Below are 14,949 nucleotides of genomic sequence, written 5' to 3'. Positions count from 1 at the left end.
TGCAACAACCACATTTTCACTTTGGGGTAAAAACATGTTTTGGAACAATTCCATTTAGCAGTTTCCAATTATGATTACAGATTTATTTTAAAGGTTCAGATTGATAGTTTTCATGCAGTTTAGTTGCTTATTTCTCATATATTAATTTAAATAGATTTGGACTTCCACAGGACACAGACGTTTTCATTTTTCTATTAAGTTGGAAGTCTTGGGTGCAAATAGCAAATATTTTTAATGACATTATGCCATTACTGCATTATGTAAATTCTTCAATTATTGTGAATCTTCCATTTTTTTGTCTGCTTTTTTGACTGCCAATTTGTGGTTCCTTTACTCATACCTGGCTGGAATCTATTGTGCTATTTATATCTTAGAATCAAAAAACATTCCTCTAAGTTATCGTTTGTTTTTACGGCCACACATTTCAGTTGGGCCTGATCCTTACCATGGAAGTTTGGGGTTGAATCTAGCCCAGGTCCTTCACTGTAATCAATCAGCGGCATCTTCATCTATCCAAAAATAGCAAGCAAGAGTCTGATGCATTTATTTATTTTTTTTATTTTTTTATTTTTTAAATAACATTGGATGTTCTTGTTCTCAGCAAAACTGCTCGAAAGCCCCAGCTTGATGTTGTAGCTATTTCATTTGTTAACAATTTATGACTATTAGTTTTCACTTCCTCATATGACTTTCCATCAGTCATATCAAGATTCAGAATCTGACTTTACTTGGCTGATTATCAACTGGAACAATGTCCCGTGGATGCAGATAATGGAGAATTAAATTAGAAAAATACAATCATCGTGTTTGCCTTGTGCTTTGCTTTAGATAAGATATTTTTTCACTAATATGGTTTTATTAGTTCTCCATTTGTTTAGTTTGTAATGTTAAGCTACTAAGTAATCCAGTGCCAAATAAATTATATAAATTTAATTATCAATCCTGTTTATGTAGCATGCAAGCTAGTACCATGGCTGAGAACTAACTAGGACTAAAGAACACTGATATTTACCAAAAGTTTGTTTGCTTTGTCTTTGAAATTCCTTTTTTCCCTCAGACATTACTGACAGGATGTGAGAAATTTTATATATGATTTTGTATATTTAGCCCTGTGAGTTTTTCCTGGACAACTATGTATGCATAATTTTTTTTTCCTGATGACGAAAAAAGGTAAATATTCACATCAACTATGATATCTGTAATAAATTCAGAGGTTGAAAACAAGGATCAGACAATACAGAAAAACAACAATAGTTTATTTGAACCATATTTTGTGTATGAACTACAAACTGGTCTCTATAATCGATCTCCGTATCTTTTAAAGGTCATGAAAGAATGCTTACATGAAAATCGATCTCTTATTCTTTTACAACATATTTATCTTTTTTTTTTTTTCAGTTTTTGAACAGATTGTTGGCACATGTAAAATCAAAATTTAAAAATTTTTGTTTTTGTTATATTTTATTCTCAAAATGTATTTTATATAAATCTACCACTAGAACAGCATTCCTTCTCAGAAAAAGAAAAGGATGTGAAAAAAAGGAATATTGACAAAAATATTTTAGATATCTTACACACATGAGACAGCTTGACTAAAATGCAACAAAGTTACCATTGAAATTTTCAGACAGTTTACCTCCAACTAAAGGCAGAAGGGAAAGATGGTTACACTCTCAACATAAACTGAGGAGAATCGTGATCCCCTGCCTGCCAGTATGAACTGAAACAGAGAATGACACACACACACACACACACACACACACACACACACACACACACACACACACACACACACACACACACGCACAATATGGTTTACAAATGTGCCAGTCTCCACATAAGGGCAATTATGGGGTGAATCCTGTCCAGTTGTTGAAAGAAAATTAAGGGGAATCATTCATTAAATCTGGACTAATATTACCCGGTGACCTCATTTTATTTAGGAATCTACAGTATTCCCCACGTCTGTGCTGTACACAGCACATCAGAACTTCTGATTTCAGAACGTCATTCAGAACGTCTTGGTTATCAAAACACCTTGAAACACTACATGCAATAACCACTTGCATCTCAAATGGCGCTCATCTTAAACCTCCATAATTCCTTATCTGGCAGAGAAAAAAAGCTGTGAAAATAAAATGACTTTAATAGAATTAATATTCTTAAATATACTCTGCATTATAGGGTGTGTGTGAGTTTGTGTGGAGTGCTGGAGTGTGTGTGTGTGTGTTTTTTTACACTACAGATTATGAATTAATTAAAATATATAATCTGTGCAACTGTAATACATATATCAGGTATCCCAGGTAATAAAAACTCGTTGTGAATCAAGCATAGATCATATTGTTCTGAGGCAAACTAACACTGTATCTCATTTAATCTCCATACTCTATGCATTAAGCTAAGGGGTGCAGCATTTTATTCTTTTTTTCAATTTAAGCTAAAATCTGTATTGGCTGTAAAAGGTTTGCACTTATGTCCGGTTAAAGCCGTTTTGTTAATTTGCCTTTATTCATAGTGACACATAACCACTTGAATGAGAGTGAATTCTTTTAAAACTTCTGTAAAAATTGGTTTATTTTGCTTGGCTTTGTGGAAGTTTTGAATGAGGCTTGTATAGTATACAAACTTGTATAGTAGACAGTGGGATCTTTTTGTTTGATTGTTACCTGTGGTAGCCCATGTGTTTGTGAAACAGGTGGTGTAACGTGCAGACCTATAGACATTGCTGCTTGTTATCTTGACAGGAAAACTGTGTTTTTTGCTATATTTTCTGTAAAATATGTAAATGATTTTGAAGAAAAGCCCACAGAAAATCTTTCACTTCTTAAATCATTATTCTGAATAGCTTTCAGAACTTAAAACACCTATTGCCACCATTCATCTAAAAGTGACCACAGCAGTGGACTGTTTTCATGTATTTTTTTCCAGACATGTTTTGAACTAATAGAGGACAATGTTTCAAATTCTCAGTGGAGTACCAGCTTTTACTTAAATAATATGCGTGGTGAATCCACAGAAAGCACATGACATCATCTTTAATAAAGGCATTCCTTTCTGGATTGCATTACTGCAAGTGTAAAAAACAAAAACAAAAAAAAAACCCAAACCGAATTAAGAATTTGAGTGGCCTAACTTTTTTTTTGCAAATTTTTCTGTTGAATAAAAACCACAGTTAACTTGCTAAAAATAAACCTGTGCCATCTCAAATGTCTGCATAACCACTGCATTTATGGTGCTTGGCACCATTCATTACATTTGGGACTTTGAAATGCTTTCCAGGGTATGGATGGCAGCAGAGCTGTGCCCATCCAAAGCCCACAGGCACATCAATTAAAATGTAAATTGTGTTGTCACTAACGATGGAGAGAGTCAGGTGCAACCCAAACATCTGGTTGATGCCCGATCCCACACATTCACCCCATAAGCCTCTTGCAGCTAAGCCTTGCCACTCAGGGACAAGTTCTGTGGTTGGCGGGAGCAGGGTGTGAATCTGGGACTGCCAGGCACTGCCCATGTGGAAATATGGCACAAAGATGACAGGCAATGTGCTCAGACAGCTGTATAAAGGGTTTAAGCTCTTTCTTCCGCTCATCAGTCTACTTCTGACAGCACTCCTGCAGTACTGCAGATGAGGTAAGGGGTCCCAGCATGAAAATGGGGCTTCAAAGCAATCATCTTCATATGCAACACTACACAGCACTGCAAGGTAAAGGTGAAGCCATGATACACTGGAAATATTCTGAGGCAGTGGGTGTTTGCCAGAATTTGAGGTCATGTACATCTGTACAAGCATTATTCCCATCCTCTCCAGTCATAATTATGTTCTTTCTAAAGTACGTGTTAATGCTGCTTCTGTAGCATGACCTTCAGAATTTCAATGGTTCTTAATGCAATTTATTATATGCTTTCTATAATAATGCGATTTGTCAAGACAAATTTGAGATCAGGGATCATTTTAAATTTTACATATACAATAGAAACACAAAGACATATAGATCAACAGTATTTAATTTAACAAAACTGTCCTTCTAGCAGTGAGCTTCAACTTTTACAGTAGCAGAAATGGATGCATTTCCCTCTTTTCAGGTCCTCAGCCTATTGATGACAGCGCAGAGTGGCTAATGTATGTGACAGATAATTAAACGGTGAATAATGATCAGATTCCATCACTGACAGTTCTGTCACTCACTCCAAAATGATGAACAAGTGTTTAATTCATCTCAGTTAGAGATGGTCACAAAAGATTTCATCAATTAATCCACAGCTGAGAAAATCACTAATGTGCTCTAGGATTCCTTGATAAATGGGGAAAATGAGGTTACTGTGTCATCTGATCGAAAATCGGCAGCTATACCAAAAAAAGAACAATAAAGGAACAATACTTTGTTTCATGTTTTTTGACACATCTTTGAAAGAAGTTGAAAGTATATTAGTAAACCAATTTTGTGATATGCGAGGAAAAAAGAAGAAAAAAACCCACATGAATTAAGTGTTGAAAAAATAATTGCAGAATACAGTTTTCGTGATTTAACCACAACATTTTTTTCTTAAATAAATAACTTCTGCTTTGTAAAGACACTTTTTGAAACAGTAGACATACTCTAATTCCGAAAGTCACTGAATTAACATTGCTAGTCGCTGATTTGCCAAACACAAGTCTGTTATTCCGAGCGTCAGCCGCAGTCCTTGCAACCAAAGGTCAGTAATGTTCTGTCAATAATGCCTGTAAGTAATTTCATCAGTTTTAAAATGTCTCACAAAAGTATTAGATTTGGGTCTCTTGTACATTGTCTTTTGAGCTGGCCCGGATTAGCAAAGGTTCGTGCGCTGAGCTGTGTATAGAATTGATTGTGGAGGCATGGTTGTATGCAGTCTTATAGGTGTTATAGTGGTTGAGGTGCTCGTGCTCAAGAGGAGGCAGAGTAAGGTGGCCCTCCATGCCTGGGCCTCCAGTTACACAATCCTCGTCCACATTGATGATCTCAATAGTGCGTGTGGGTGCATGGTGATTCTGCTGGTGGTGTTGTTTGCGCATCTTATAGAAGATAATAAGCATGACAGCTGCCATGAGTGTGATTGCAACAAAGCAGCCAATGATGATCTTGGTTGTCTTCATTACCTCATCCAAGCCATTCTGCAATCCCTCACCACCCACCTCTGTGACGGGAATTGTATAAGTCTTCTCTGTGGCACGTGTGGAGAGTGCGGTTCGGACGGTGGTGGTTGTTGTAGAGGTTGGTGAGATAGACTCCCATGTACCAGCAGAGGGTGTGGGGCCAACCTTCTGTTGGACAGTAGTGGTGAAGCCTTCATTATGCGGGGTTTCTATTGTCTCCACTGTCACTGTAGTAAAGTAGCTGAAACTGCTTTCTGTAGAGGAAACATTGAGTGTGGCAGACGCTGTTGTGTTACCTGCAGAATTACTCACCATGCACGTATATGTACCTGTGTCCTGCATGGTAACGTTGGTAAAGTTCAGTGTGCCATCATTCAGCACAGAGATTCTGACCTTGTATGCACCGTGTGTCATGATGGAACCATTGGGTGTAATCCAGCTCACTGAGGTTAAAGAGCTGGCTCTGCATTTCAACTCTGCAGCACTTCCCTCTGTTACATTTAGGTCTGTGGGAGGCTCCACAATAACAGGAGCATAACAGTGAAAGTAATTCTGGTCCAGCTCACCAATGTAGCGTCCCTTATGGTGAGGAGGTGAACTGCAGCGGGCACAGCAGCTGGTGTTTGCAGGTACCATCTCCTTAAGCCACCAGCTTAGCCAGAGGATGTCACAGTTACAATTCCAAGGGTTGTGGTGTAAGTGCACTCTCTCCAGGTGATGTAGAGGAGTGAATAGATCATGGGGCAAGAGGGTAAGGTTATTGTGGGCCAGATTGAGTTCCACAAGTGATTGCAGGTCATCAAAAGCATTCCTTTCTATGGTCTGGATCTGGGCATGCATCATCCACAGCTTTTGTAAGTGTATAAGCCCTTTAAATGAACCAGGCCGGATGACAGATAGCTGATTTCCTGACATTTCCAGTTCATCCAGCTTCACTAGGGGAATAAGATTGGGAATTTCCTTCAGATTGCACATTCCCAGATTTAAGTAGCGCAGATTGCTCAGCCCTTCAAAGGCCCCATCAGATATGTAGTTGAGCCGTTTGAGCTCCCCAAGGTCCAGCCTTCGTAATGAGGGCACTCTGTTGAAAGCATAGGAGGTAATGCTCTCTATGGGGTTATTCCTTAGCCAAAGCTCTTTTAGTTTGGACAAGTACTCAAAAGCCCCGTTTGGGATGGTGGTGAGGCGGTTATCAAATAGCTCCAAGGTATTGAGGCTGGCCAGTCCATTGAAGGCCCCAAGCTCAATTTTGCGTATGTGGTTTTTGCTCAGCTGTAGTATCTCTAGATGTCTTAGGTGTTTGAAGCTGTCCACTTTTATGACTTGAATAAGATTTTCTTGCAGATTCAGGTAGCGTGTGTTGGTAGAGATGCCATCAGGAACATCCCGCAAGCCTCTGCGGGTGCAGATGACTTTGCTGAACTGGTTACTGCACGAACAGACAGAGGGACACGTCTGAGCGCGAACCAGTCCTGCGACCACCAGCAGCTGGAGGGCCAGGAGCAGAACAAACAAAGGGTCGGACAAGGCCCGGTTCCACCTAGGACCTCGCATCATCTGCTGCTGCTGAGAGGAGGTCATCTTGTTTAACATTCATAATTCATTGACTGGTCTTTCACTCTCTTAAAAGAGGATTTTGGCCCACTGGAATGAAATGAGAAAGAGAAAAGAGAAGACACCCATTAGGTAAGTGTGTGAACAAGTCTAATGCATACTAAAGTTTATCCCATGCCATTTCGAATTATTAGCACAAGGATAGCCTTAAAAAAAGGTATACTGTCTTGTGGCAACCATTAACCACATCCACACACAAACTGGGAACTTATATAGAAATGCGTTTTCAGGCACAATGTCCTTGTATCTCAGTCACATAATCCAAATTCCTGAAAAAACAAATGATTTCTGTGCTGTTTGTTTGCAGAAGAAGGGAACGAGTGAAAAAAAGTGAAAAAAAGCAGCCATGACTGCTGCGTTGTGATTTATATTTCAGTGTGGAGGAGCATAAATAATAATAAGCTCAACACCCACTAGTCCTTCAATCGAGTCAAGATATCTAGAAACCTCTGATTACAACTCACAAATCAGCAAACAAAAAGCATGAAAGCAAGTGAAAATAAATATCTATATATATATATATATATCTATATATATCTATATATATATATCTATATATAGATATATATACACATATAATATGTGTGTGTATATCGATTTAGAGAACGTGCAATGAGTTCAACACTACAACAGTGGCCTCTCCATTTGGGTTTATTTTCTTTATTTTTTTTTATAAATCACAAATTAAAAGCTCTGTTTAAATTTACAACTTCCTTAAAAAGATTAAGGTTAAGATTTTCTCTTTTCATGTTAACTGGAAAAGCACTGTGAGTTAAGGCAGGAACATTAAGCAGCTGAAATGTAGACTAGCAGTGAGGTCAACACTACAACAGTGGCCTCTCTTTATTTGCTTTCTGCTGAATATACACTTTACATTTTTTTTTCTTTTTTTTAATAAACTTTACTCAAGGAACTTGAGTATTCCCAGGGCCCAAGTTGGCTTTTAAAGTCTGAGACATTTTACCTTAAACCATTAGACCATTCAAAATATTTTTTCTTTTTTACTAAGCACTTCATACATTTTTTCTTACATGTTTTATACAATATGGGTATTCAGCTACTTAATAAGTGAAAGATCAGTACAGTTAAATGCCATAAATGCCACTGATGCTCTGATGTCCTTCATTGTCAAATATCTCAGCCAAGTGTGTCTGTCACACAAAAATAAAAAAAACCCTGTTGGTTTTCTATAATCAATGTATGTGTGTGTTTTAGTGTTAAACATAATCATATCCATTCTGTGGAATAATAAACCCACTGAAAGACACATCGCTGACATATTGATTAATTTCATGTTCAGTATAACATCTCTGGACTTTACCGGCTTATTATTAATGACTACATTGCAACACCATTGTTCAAAAACGAATTCAAATACAATAATTACAACACTCTTATTATGTTGAGTCATACAACTTTCTCATTGCTTTGCTTATTATACAGTTCATTAGTATATGTTTTTTTTTATTGTCATTTTTTTCCTCACTACTATCTAAGTGAAAAACAGGGAACCACTCTGGGCAGGTCGGAAGTGAGTCACAGAGCTAGCACAGATAAAGGGAAACATTTATAGAGCCTCTAATCTACCTGACCTGAATGTTTTTGAATGTGGGAGGAAACTGGAGCATGTTCAGAAAATCAATGTGAACATGAAGAAAAAGATGTAAACTATACTGTTAGATTTTCAACCTCCAGTGAAATGTCAGCGATAAATACTGAACCACTGTGGAATATGTGTTGTTCGGCTATGAATAGCTCAGGAAATGTGAAACATTTTTGTAACGGAACACAATGTCTTTCACACAACAAGGTTCAATCTTTCAACAATAACAGAAAGAGCTCTCTGAGATAAGAGTTATCTTGAGATGTGTTATATATTAATTAAGTAAAATATCTTTTATATTTAAAGAAACTAATCACAAATGAACAGCTCTGTTAGTTGTCACTGAGTCAACATCAAAATTTAGAAAGAATATTAACAAATTACAGTGTTCAAAAATGTTTTATGCAAGACAATTTGTCTATTTAGAAGGAAAAGCACAATTTCCTTGTAAAAAAAAAAACCCAGAAGATTTTCTCTTGTTGTGTTAATTGGAAAAGCACTGCGAATGAAGACATGCAGTAACATTGCAGTGTTGTTGGGATGCAATATTCATAGTTTCTGTAGGCATACAGTGTGTTCAACACACAGCCTAATCTCCAATAGAAAGCTCTTCACTTAAGAATGGGGAGGCTATTACTGTAACTACTGATTAATTGCTTGATTACTGATTCCATTAATTCTTCAATTGCAAAATTTAAATTCCAAGCAGCCAAAGCCTGGGGGTGGAAAAAGAATTTGTTTTCATACAGGGGGACTGAGCAAATGTGACAGAGCTCACACACCAGGCTGAAAATCACATTCCACTGTTGCAGTTTTAATTTGTTCGAAATTAAAACCTTGCACAAAACAACAGGGTTTAGTGCAGCACATGGTTTAATACAAGATTTATGCTTGGATGTTCTATTGACACTGCAAGAAGAAAATATTAATATATGAAGCTGAATTTTTGTATACACATCTTTATTATACACATCTTTTTAGGTGAAAACAATGTCTTTTCAATGCCATGAATGAATATAATGACCTACTAAAAACATGCTTCAGTTAAGACTTCTGAAAACTTCCTCACTCCCTGTATCTCCGCTATTTACTCATCCTCCTTTTCAACAGATCAAACCTTGATAAAAAGATAAACAATGAATCAGCAGAACAGAATCCAAACTGTGGCAGTAGAAAAGATCAAGTTGATTTACAGAGCAAAACAATATATCTGCACACTGACAATGAAAGCAGCAAAATTGGATTTACATAGTGCTGTGATGGAATTAGATGAAAAGAGATAAGGAAAATAGGATTAAGAAAAGAAAGCATTTTCAACTTTTGTCCTAACAGATTATGAACTGCCAGCTGTCTCTTTGTCTTGCAGACATACTGAAGCGCGACCCTGCTTAACAGAAGTGGAGACAATTAAACAGCCAGACCTGCAATATTTGTGAATTCATTTCTTGCTTTTACAGAAACTGTTATGTGGAGTTGTGAATATTTTCTTTTGTGCCCCTGTTGTCCACACAGGCTCTTCTTAGGGCTGCTTCTGCAGTATTTGCTCCAAATTATTGCCTCATCAAGCAGCCAATAATGAAAGATGAAAAAGTTTTTGCAGCATCCACCTGTGGAGTGGTTACTAGACCGCTTATTTCCCACTGGACTTTCACCCCGAGTCTAATGCTTGCTTCCATGCTCTCAGACTGGCACTCCCTCTGCAGTCTACTTGCTCCATTCTAGTCCTGTGCTCGCTTGGAGGAACTGCATCATTGAGCAGAAACCTTTGTCTAAGGCAGACAGTGATGGTACCTCTGTTACAAGTAGTATAAGCAATCATGAGACCTGATTTGACAAATGATGCTTGCCATCCATACTCTGACAGTAAAGCAGTCCAGATGTGCAAATAATGTTTGTCTACCTGCCTGTGTGATTCAATTGCACAAAAGCCTACAGTGCAGGATCAACAGAGCCTTTGCAGGACTAACTCCTAACTGCTAACTTCACAAGCACTTTAAATTCAGCCCTCATCAGAGGGATGGAGATACATCAGCCTCTTGGGCCTCTCCATGCCGCTTCATACATTTCTATTTGCGCATGTTTTGGAGTCCTCCCTGACTCAATCAGTTTTAAGTGTGCTAGACAGCCAATGACGTGTTGGGACTTTTATGCACATGCCAAGAGGTATTCCTCTAATCCCATCAAGGATTAGTGATCTGCATGGTGTGTAACATTACTAACATCCCACTCCTCTGCTGTAGAACTGTTTTTTCTATCACAAGGCAAGAGATGTTAAATGACCAAAATACAGCTTTTCTCACAGCGTTATTGCACGTTCTATTCATGGGTCATAACCTGGTGTACCATACTGTCACAATAGGGCAATGGCCAATGTAAGCTGAGATACCATTAGTATATTTATAGTCGTCAAAATGATGGACACCACTGGAATAAAAAAAAGAAAAAAGAAGAAAAGAGCCTGCAAAAATCAGGTCAGTGTAATTAAATGATGCTGAGGTGGAGTTAATGGGCCTGTTTGGAGCACAAGGGCATAAAGGAAAATCTTCAAGACTAGAACAACCAGTTCTTTACTGTATTGCTCACAGGCCCTGCCATCACTACATATACATGAACTGTAACAAATTTATTTAATATACAGATAATGAATGAAGTTATGTAATAAATTAACAAATAAAAATGCACAATGTCCTCAAAGATCAGAGAAAAAATATATAAAAATGTTTAAATAAAAATAATTATGACAAGAGAAAAAGGGGTATAAAAATCAGGGTCAGTATTTTAGATTAACTGCCATCCGTAAAATGGTATATTTTGTTTATTTAAAAAACATGTCTCCAATAGATAGGATGGGACATTCGTAGTGGTAGTGGTAGTTTCCACATGGTCTTAAGTCTAGCCCTTCTTATGACTACTGTAATTCTGAAGTCTGTCATATTTTTACATTATAAATTGGGTAGAAAAGGCTGAATTATTTAGTTACACTGCAGGAAATTCAAGTGGGGCTAAAGCCCCCCAAAATAAGTCTGTGACTAGTTGGCACAAGCCACTGAGTTATTTTATTCTGCTTTCTTATTATGGACAGCATGAACTTCCTGTATTCATTCCTTACAAATGCATTAATTCCTTTGAAAGGTGGGGAAAATAGAGTGGACTCCTCTGACGCTTTCTACACTCAGTTAATGCTCGAGTGCTTGCTGATTGTGAACTTTTCTGTAAAGAGTGACTGACAGAAGCTTTAGCTTTCACATTGCATGGAAGAGAAAAGATGATGAAAGATTGCAGAGTGTGAGGCATCTGTGAGAGAGGAATGTTGGTATGTATGCTAGAGAAAGAGAGAAAGGAGAAAGTGCAAGAGAGAAAAAGAGAAGGAGGGATTAATGAGATATAAATCAAATCAGGCCACTTCTTGATAATGCCAGCAACAGCTCCAAATATAAATCAGAATCCTTTAAGGATTCCAGTGTGGGAGGGATACCCACCACATGCATCACAAGCCTTCTTTTTTCCTTCTCTCGAGCCAGCACAATAAACCGATTAGATGTCTTTATATTTTCATCATGTGATCATAGTTTTGATATAGAGTCACATTTTCCCAGTGGTCTTTCATCACATTTAATCACACACATTATATTAGAGCCTAACTGGGGTAAAGACAGGGCAGCTTTGTCCCTGATGCTGTCACTGAACTCCATAAGAATTGTTTTTGATTTGATTCATTTTGTTTAATTACAAAAGGTTTCAATAGGTGTGTGTGTGTGTTTGTGAAGGGATGCCAAATGCTATCATTTTTCTGTAAAGCAAATTTACATATGGATATAAATAACGTAACCTTAACCAAATTTAGATTTAATTTCAGTTAAATAACAGCAATATCTGGAATATTTAGAATTATTAGGATGGCATAGGGGTGGCTAACACCATTGCCTGCCAACAGCAAGGTTTCTGGTTTGAATCTTAGCTGGGCATTTCTTTGCCAAGCTGGCATGTGCACCTTGTGCCTGCGCTGGTTATGGGTACTCTGGGTTTCTCCCACAGTGAACATGTTAGGTTAACTGAAGATTACAAATTGGCCAGAGATGTGAAACAGATAAAGTACTTGAAGTGCTGTATGAATGCTTTTTAACAATGTGACTCGTGGTCTAAAGTACTTTGTGTGTCAGTAAGGCAAGAAAAGGGCTTTTTAAATGCCAGTAGGTTACATGCATAATTATTTTATCCTACATTGTGCGAGCTGTTGGACTATAGAGTGTATAACAGGATGGATTTTAATTTATAATACTGATATATGCTACATGTATATAGCGACATTTATGATTTCATATGCACTATTACTGTGCCTTGTATTTCTGCAGTTAAGGGCACTTTAAGCTACTTTAAAATGTAATGTTGAGGGATGCTGGCTCCCCCCCCCCCCCCCAAAAAAAAACAAAAAAAAAAAAACAAAAAACAAAAAACAAGAAAATGGTCACACTGCAGCTCTTTTTCAGTGTCTTTCTTTTAACCACTCAAGTGAAACAGACAAGCCAAATACTTTGAATTGGTGCTAACTAGCCAAGTGAGACAAACTGACAGCTGCTCCCATGCCCACAGCCTTACATTCTTTCACTCACAGCTTGTCTGTGTCATCTATAACAAGATGGTGAAATGAATCTGATGCATGTAACAAAAACTAAGTAACCCAGCATGCTCTTATAAATAAGCTTATCAAATGTGTTCAGTACACAAATAATGTTAATGTTAAAATGCTTAAAAATACTTAAAATACTTAAAAATGAAAACATACATATGGAAATGATCTAAGATACGCTAAAAAAGATAATTCCATCATACTAAGACTATTACTAAGACCAAGAATAATGCTTATGTATTGCAATTATAAAATTTTAACCTTAACCACGAGCAAACCTTTTTAAACACACTATGCATTTTGCAGTTCTTATCATAAAACCACATGTGCATTGAGAATGACTTTAGAAATAGTTTGATATAACAAAGAATTTACATTAAAAATGTACATGTTTCCATGATTTTTCTTTCTGACGACACCAAAACATGTTTAAATAGAAATGGAGAGGGCAAAGAGGTTGCTGCCCGTCTGAGGAGAGCTGTATGTGTGATCATATGAATATTAACATTACCTCAACAGTATTTTGAGTGTCACAGACACACACACACACACACACACACACACACACACACACACACACACACATATATAGAACAAGAGAGAAAGATGGAGAGTAAAGACTTCTCTTTTCCAAGATTTGACAGCAGAGAAAAAGAAGTGACATTTTGACATTTTAAGTATATAGGCAACTGGGGACCTCAGATGTTAATAAATGGGATCCCTTCCAGACATTTCTTAAGACATATAAGTTAACTTGTCAAAAAACTTACTTCTTTCTTTACTAAAAAAAACCTGGGTCTATAAATATGCTAATATTGTTCATTTCCACAGTTTAACTACTAGGCAAAAGATGTCTTCTGTTGAAAAGACAATTGTACATGCACTGTTGGTTTCACATAATAGGCTGTCTCACGTTAGTTGCATACTTCAGCTTCAAATTTTCCACATTCTTTATGAGATTGTGCACAATGAAAATTGAACATCTGAGGGAACTAAATTTTTTTTTTTTGCGATTAAAGATGGATAATGTACCACAGAGTTCAGACATTCTTCTGTCTGATTCTATCTAAAGTAACAGCTTATCTGTCAGTTTGTATCTTACAAAAACTATTAAAAAGGTCACAGAAGATGTTTTTTTTTTCTTTTCTAGACAATTTTGAATGTTGTGTCTGTCTAATGTTCAGACAAAGGTCTTTATTGCTGCATTGAAAAAGCCAACTGTAGAATTTGGTTCATCGGGTCTTGCAAAAATTGGTGCTGAAGAAACAGACGGTTGCCTCGCTTAAGTCAAAAATTGCAGCCTTGCAATGATACAGCTCCCACTGTGATTCTGGCTGTGGCCATGGCCGTGCTTTGGTTATTGGATTCTTGTTGTAACACATAAATATTGACTTCATGCGGTCGTGTGGGTGCAGTCATTGTTCTGCTGGCTCTGTATCAAAACACCAGTGGTGTGTTGGTAATATATAGCTGATAGATTCAGTCCAGGTTCAACTAGTAGGACACCTGGACATATTCATATTAAAATGGATTTAACCACAGACGCAGGTGAAGTCATAATAACAACAACTGTATCCCGCCCCATCTTCACATGGATCAGTCAGGCAGAGTAGCTGCAGCTGTGTTCACAGCCAGGAGCTGTGGACTCTTGGAAATAGGCTTCACATCATGGAAAGCATTACATTTTCTCCCCTTTTACATTGTTAAAGGCAAACGTTATTGTAAGGTAAACATTCCCCACTTGTGACTTTTTAGAGGTCAGGTACTTCTTAAAGTCCACTCAACACCAAAGCGTGGTGTGTGATGTGGCATTATTACATCATAGTTGGACATGCAGGTGTGGGTCAGCTTAACATAAATGCAGAGCAAATGCAAAGGCACCAGCATCCCTCTCTGTCAGAGGATGACCCTTGGACTGTTTCCTGATGAATGAAACACACTCATTTTCTAGCCTCATTGGCTACAAGTGCCAAGGGCCTCATTTAG

The 14,949-nt window shown here is 37.4% G+C and overlaps 1 protein-coding gene across 5 annotated transcripts in view; it reads right to left on the bottom strand.

Annotated features, from left to right (window-relative positions):
* Nucleotides 1–1,227: 1,227 nt before the first annotated feature.
* Nucleotides 1,228–14,949, bottom strand: part of lrrc4ca (leucine rich repeat containing 4C, genome duplicate a) — a 158,356-nt gene continuing 144,634 nt past the window's right edge. For all 5 annotated transcript variants that reach the window (XM_076885628.1, XM_004563412.5, XM_004563411.5 and 2 more), the window contains one exon: nucleotides 1,228–6,763. In XM_076885628.1, coding sequence (XP_076741743.1) covers nucleotides 4,769–6,712 — 1,944 coding nt within the window. In that variant the 5' untranslated portion in view covers nucleotides 6,713–6,763 and the 3' untranslated portion in view covers nucleotides 1,228–4,768. The remainder of the gene's footprint in view (nucleotides 6,764–14,949) is intronic.

This window comes from Maylandia zebra, linkage group LG7, assembly GCF_041146795.1.
Source record: "Maylandia zebra isolate NMK-2024a linkage group LG7, Mzebra_GT3a, whole genome shotgun sequence".
Taxonomy (NCBI): Eukaryota; Metazoa; Chordata; class Actinopteri; order Cichliformes; family Cichlidae; genus Maylandia; species Maylandia zebra.
The sequence above is the reverse complement of the archived record's forward strand: the minus strand, read 5'-3'. Positions and strand labels throughout refer to the sequence as shown.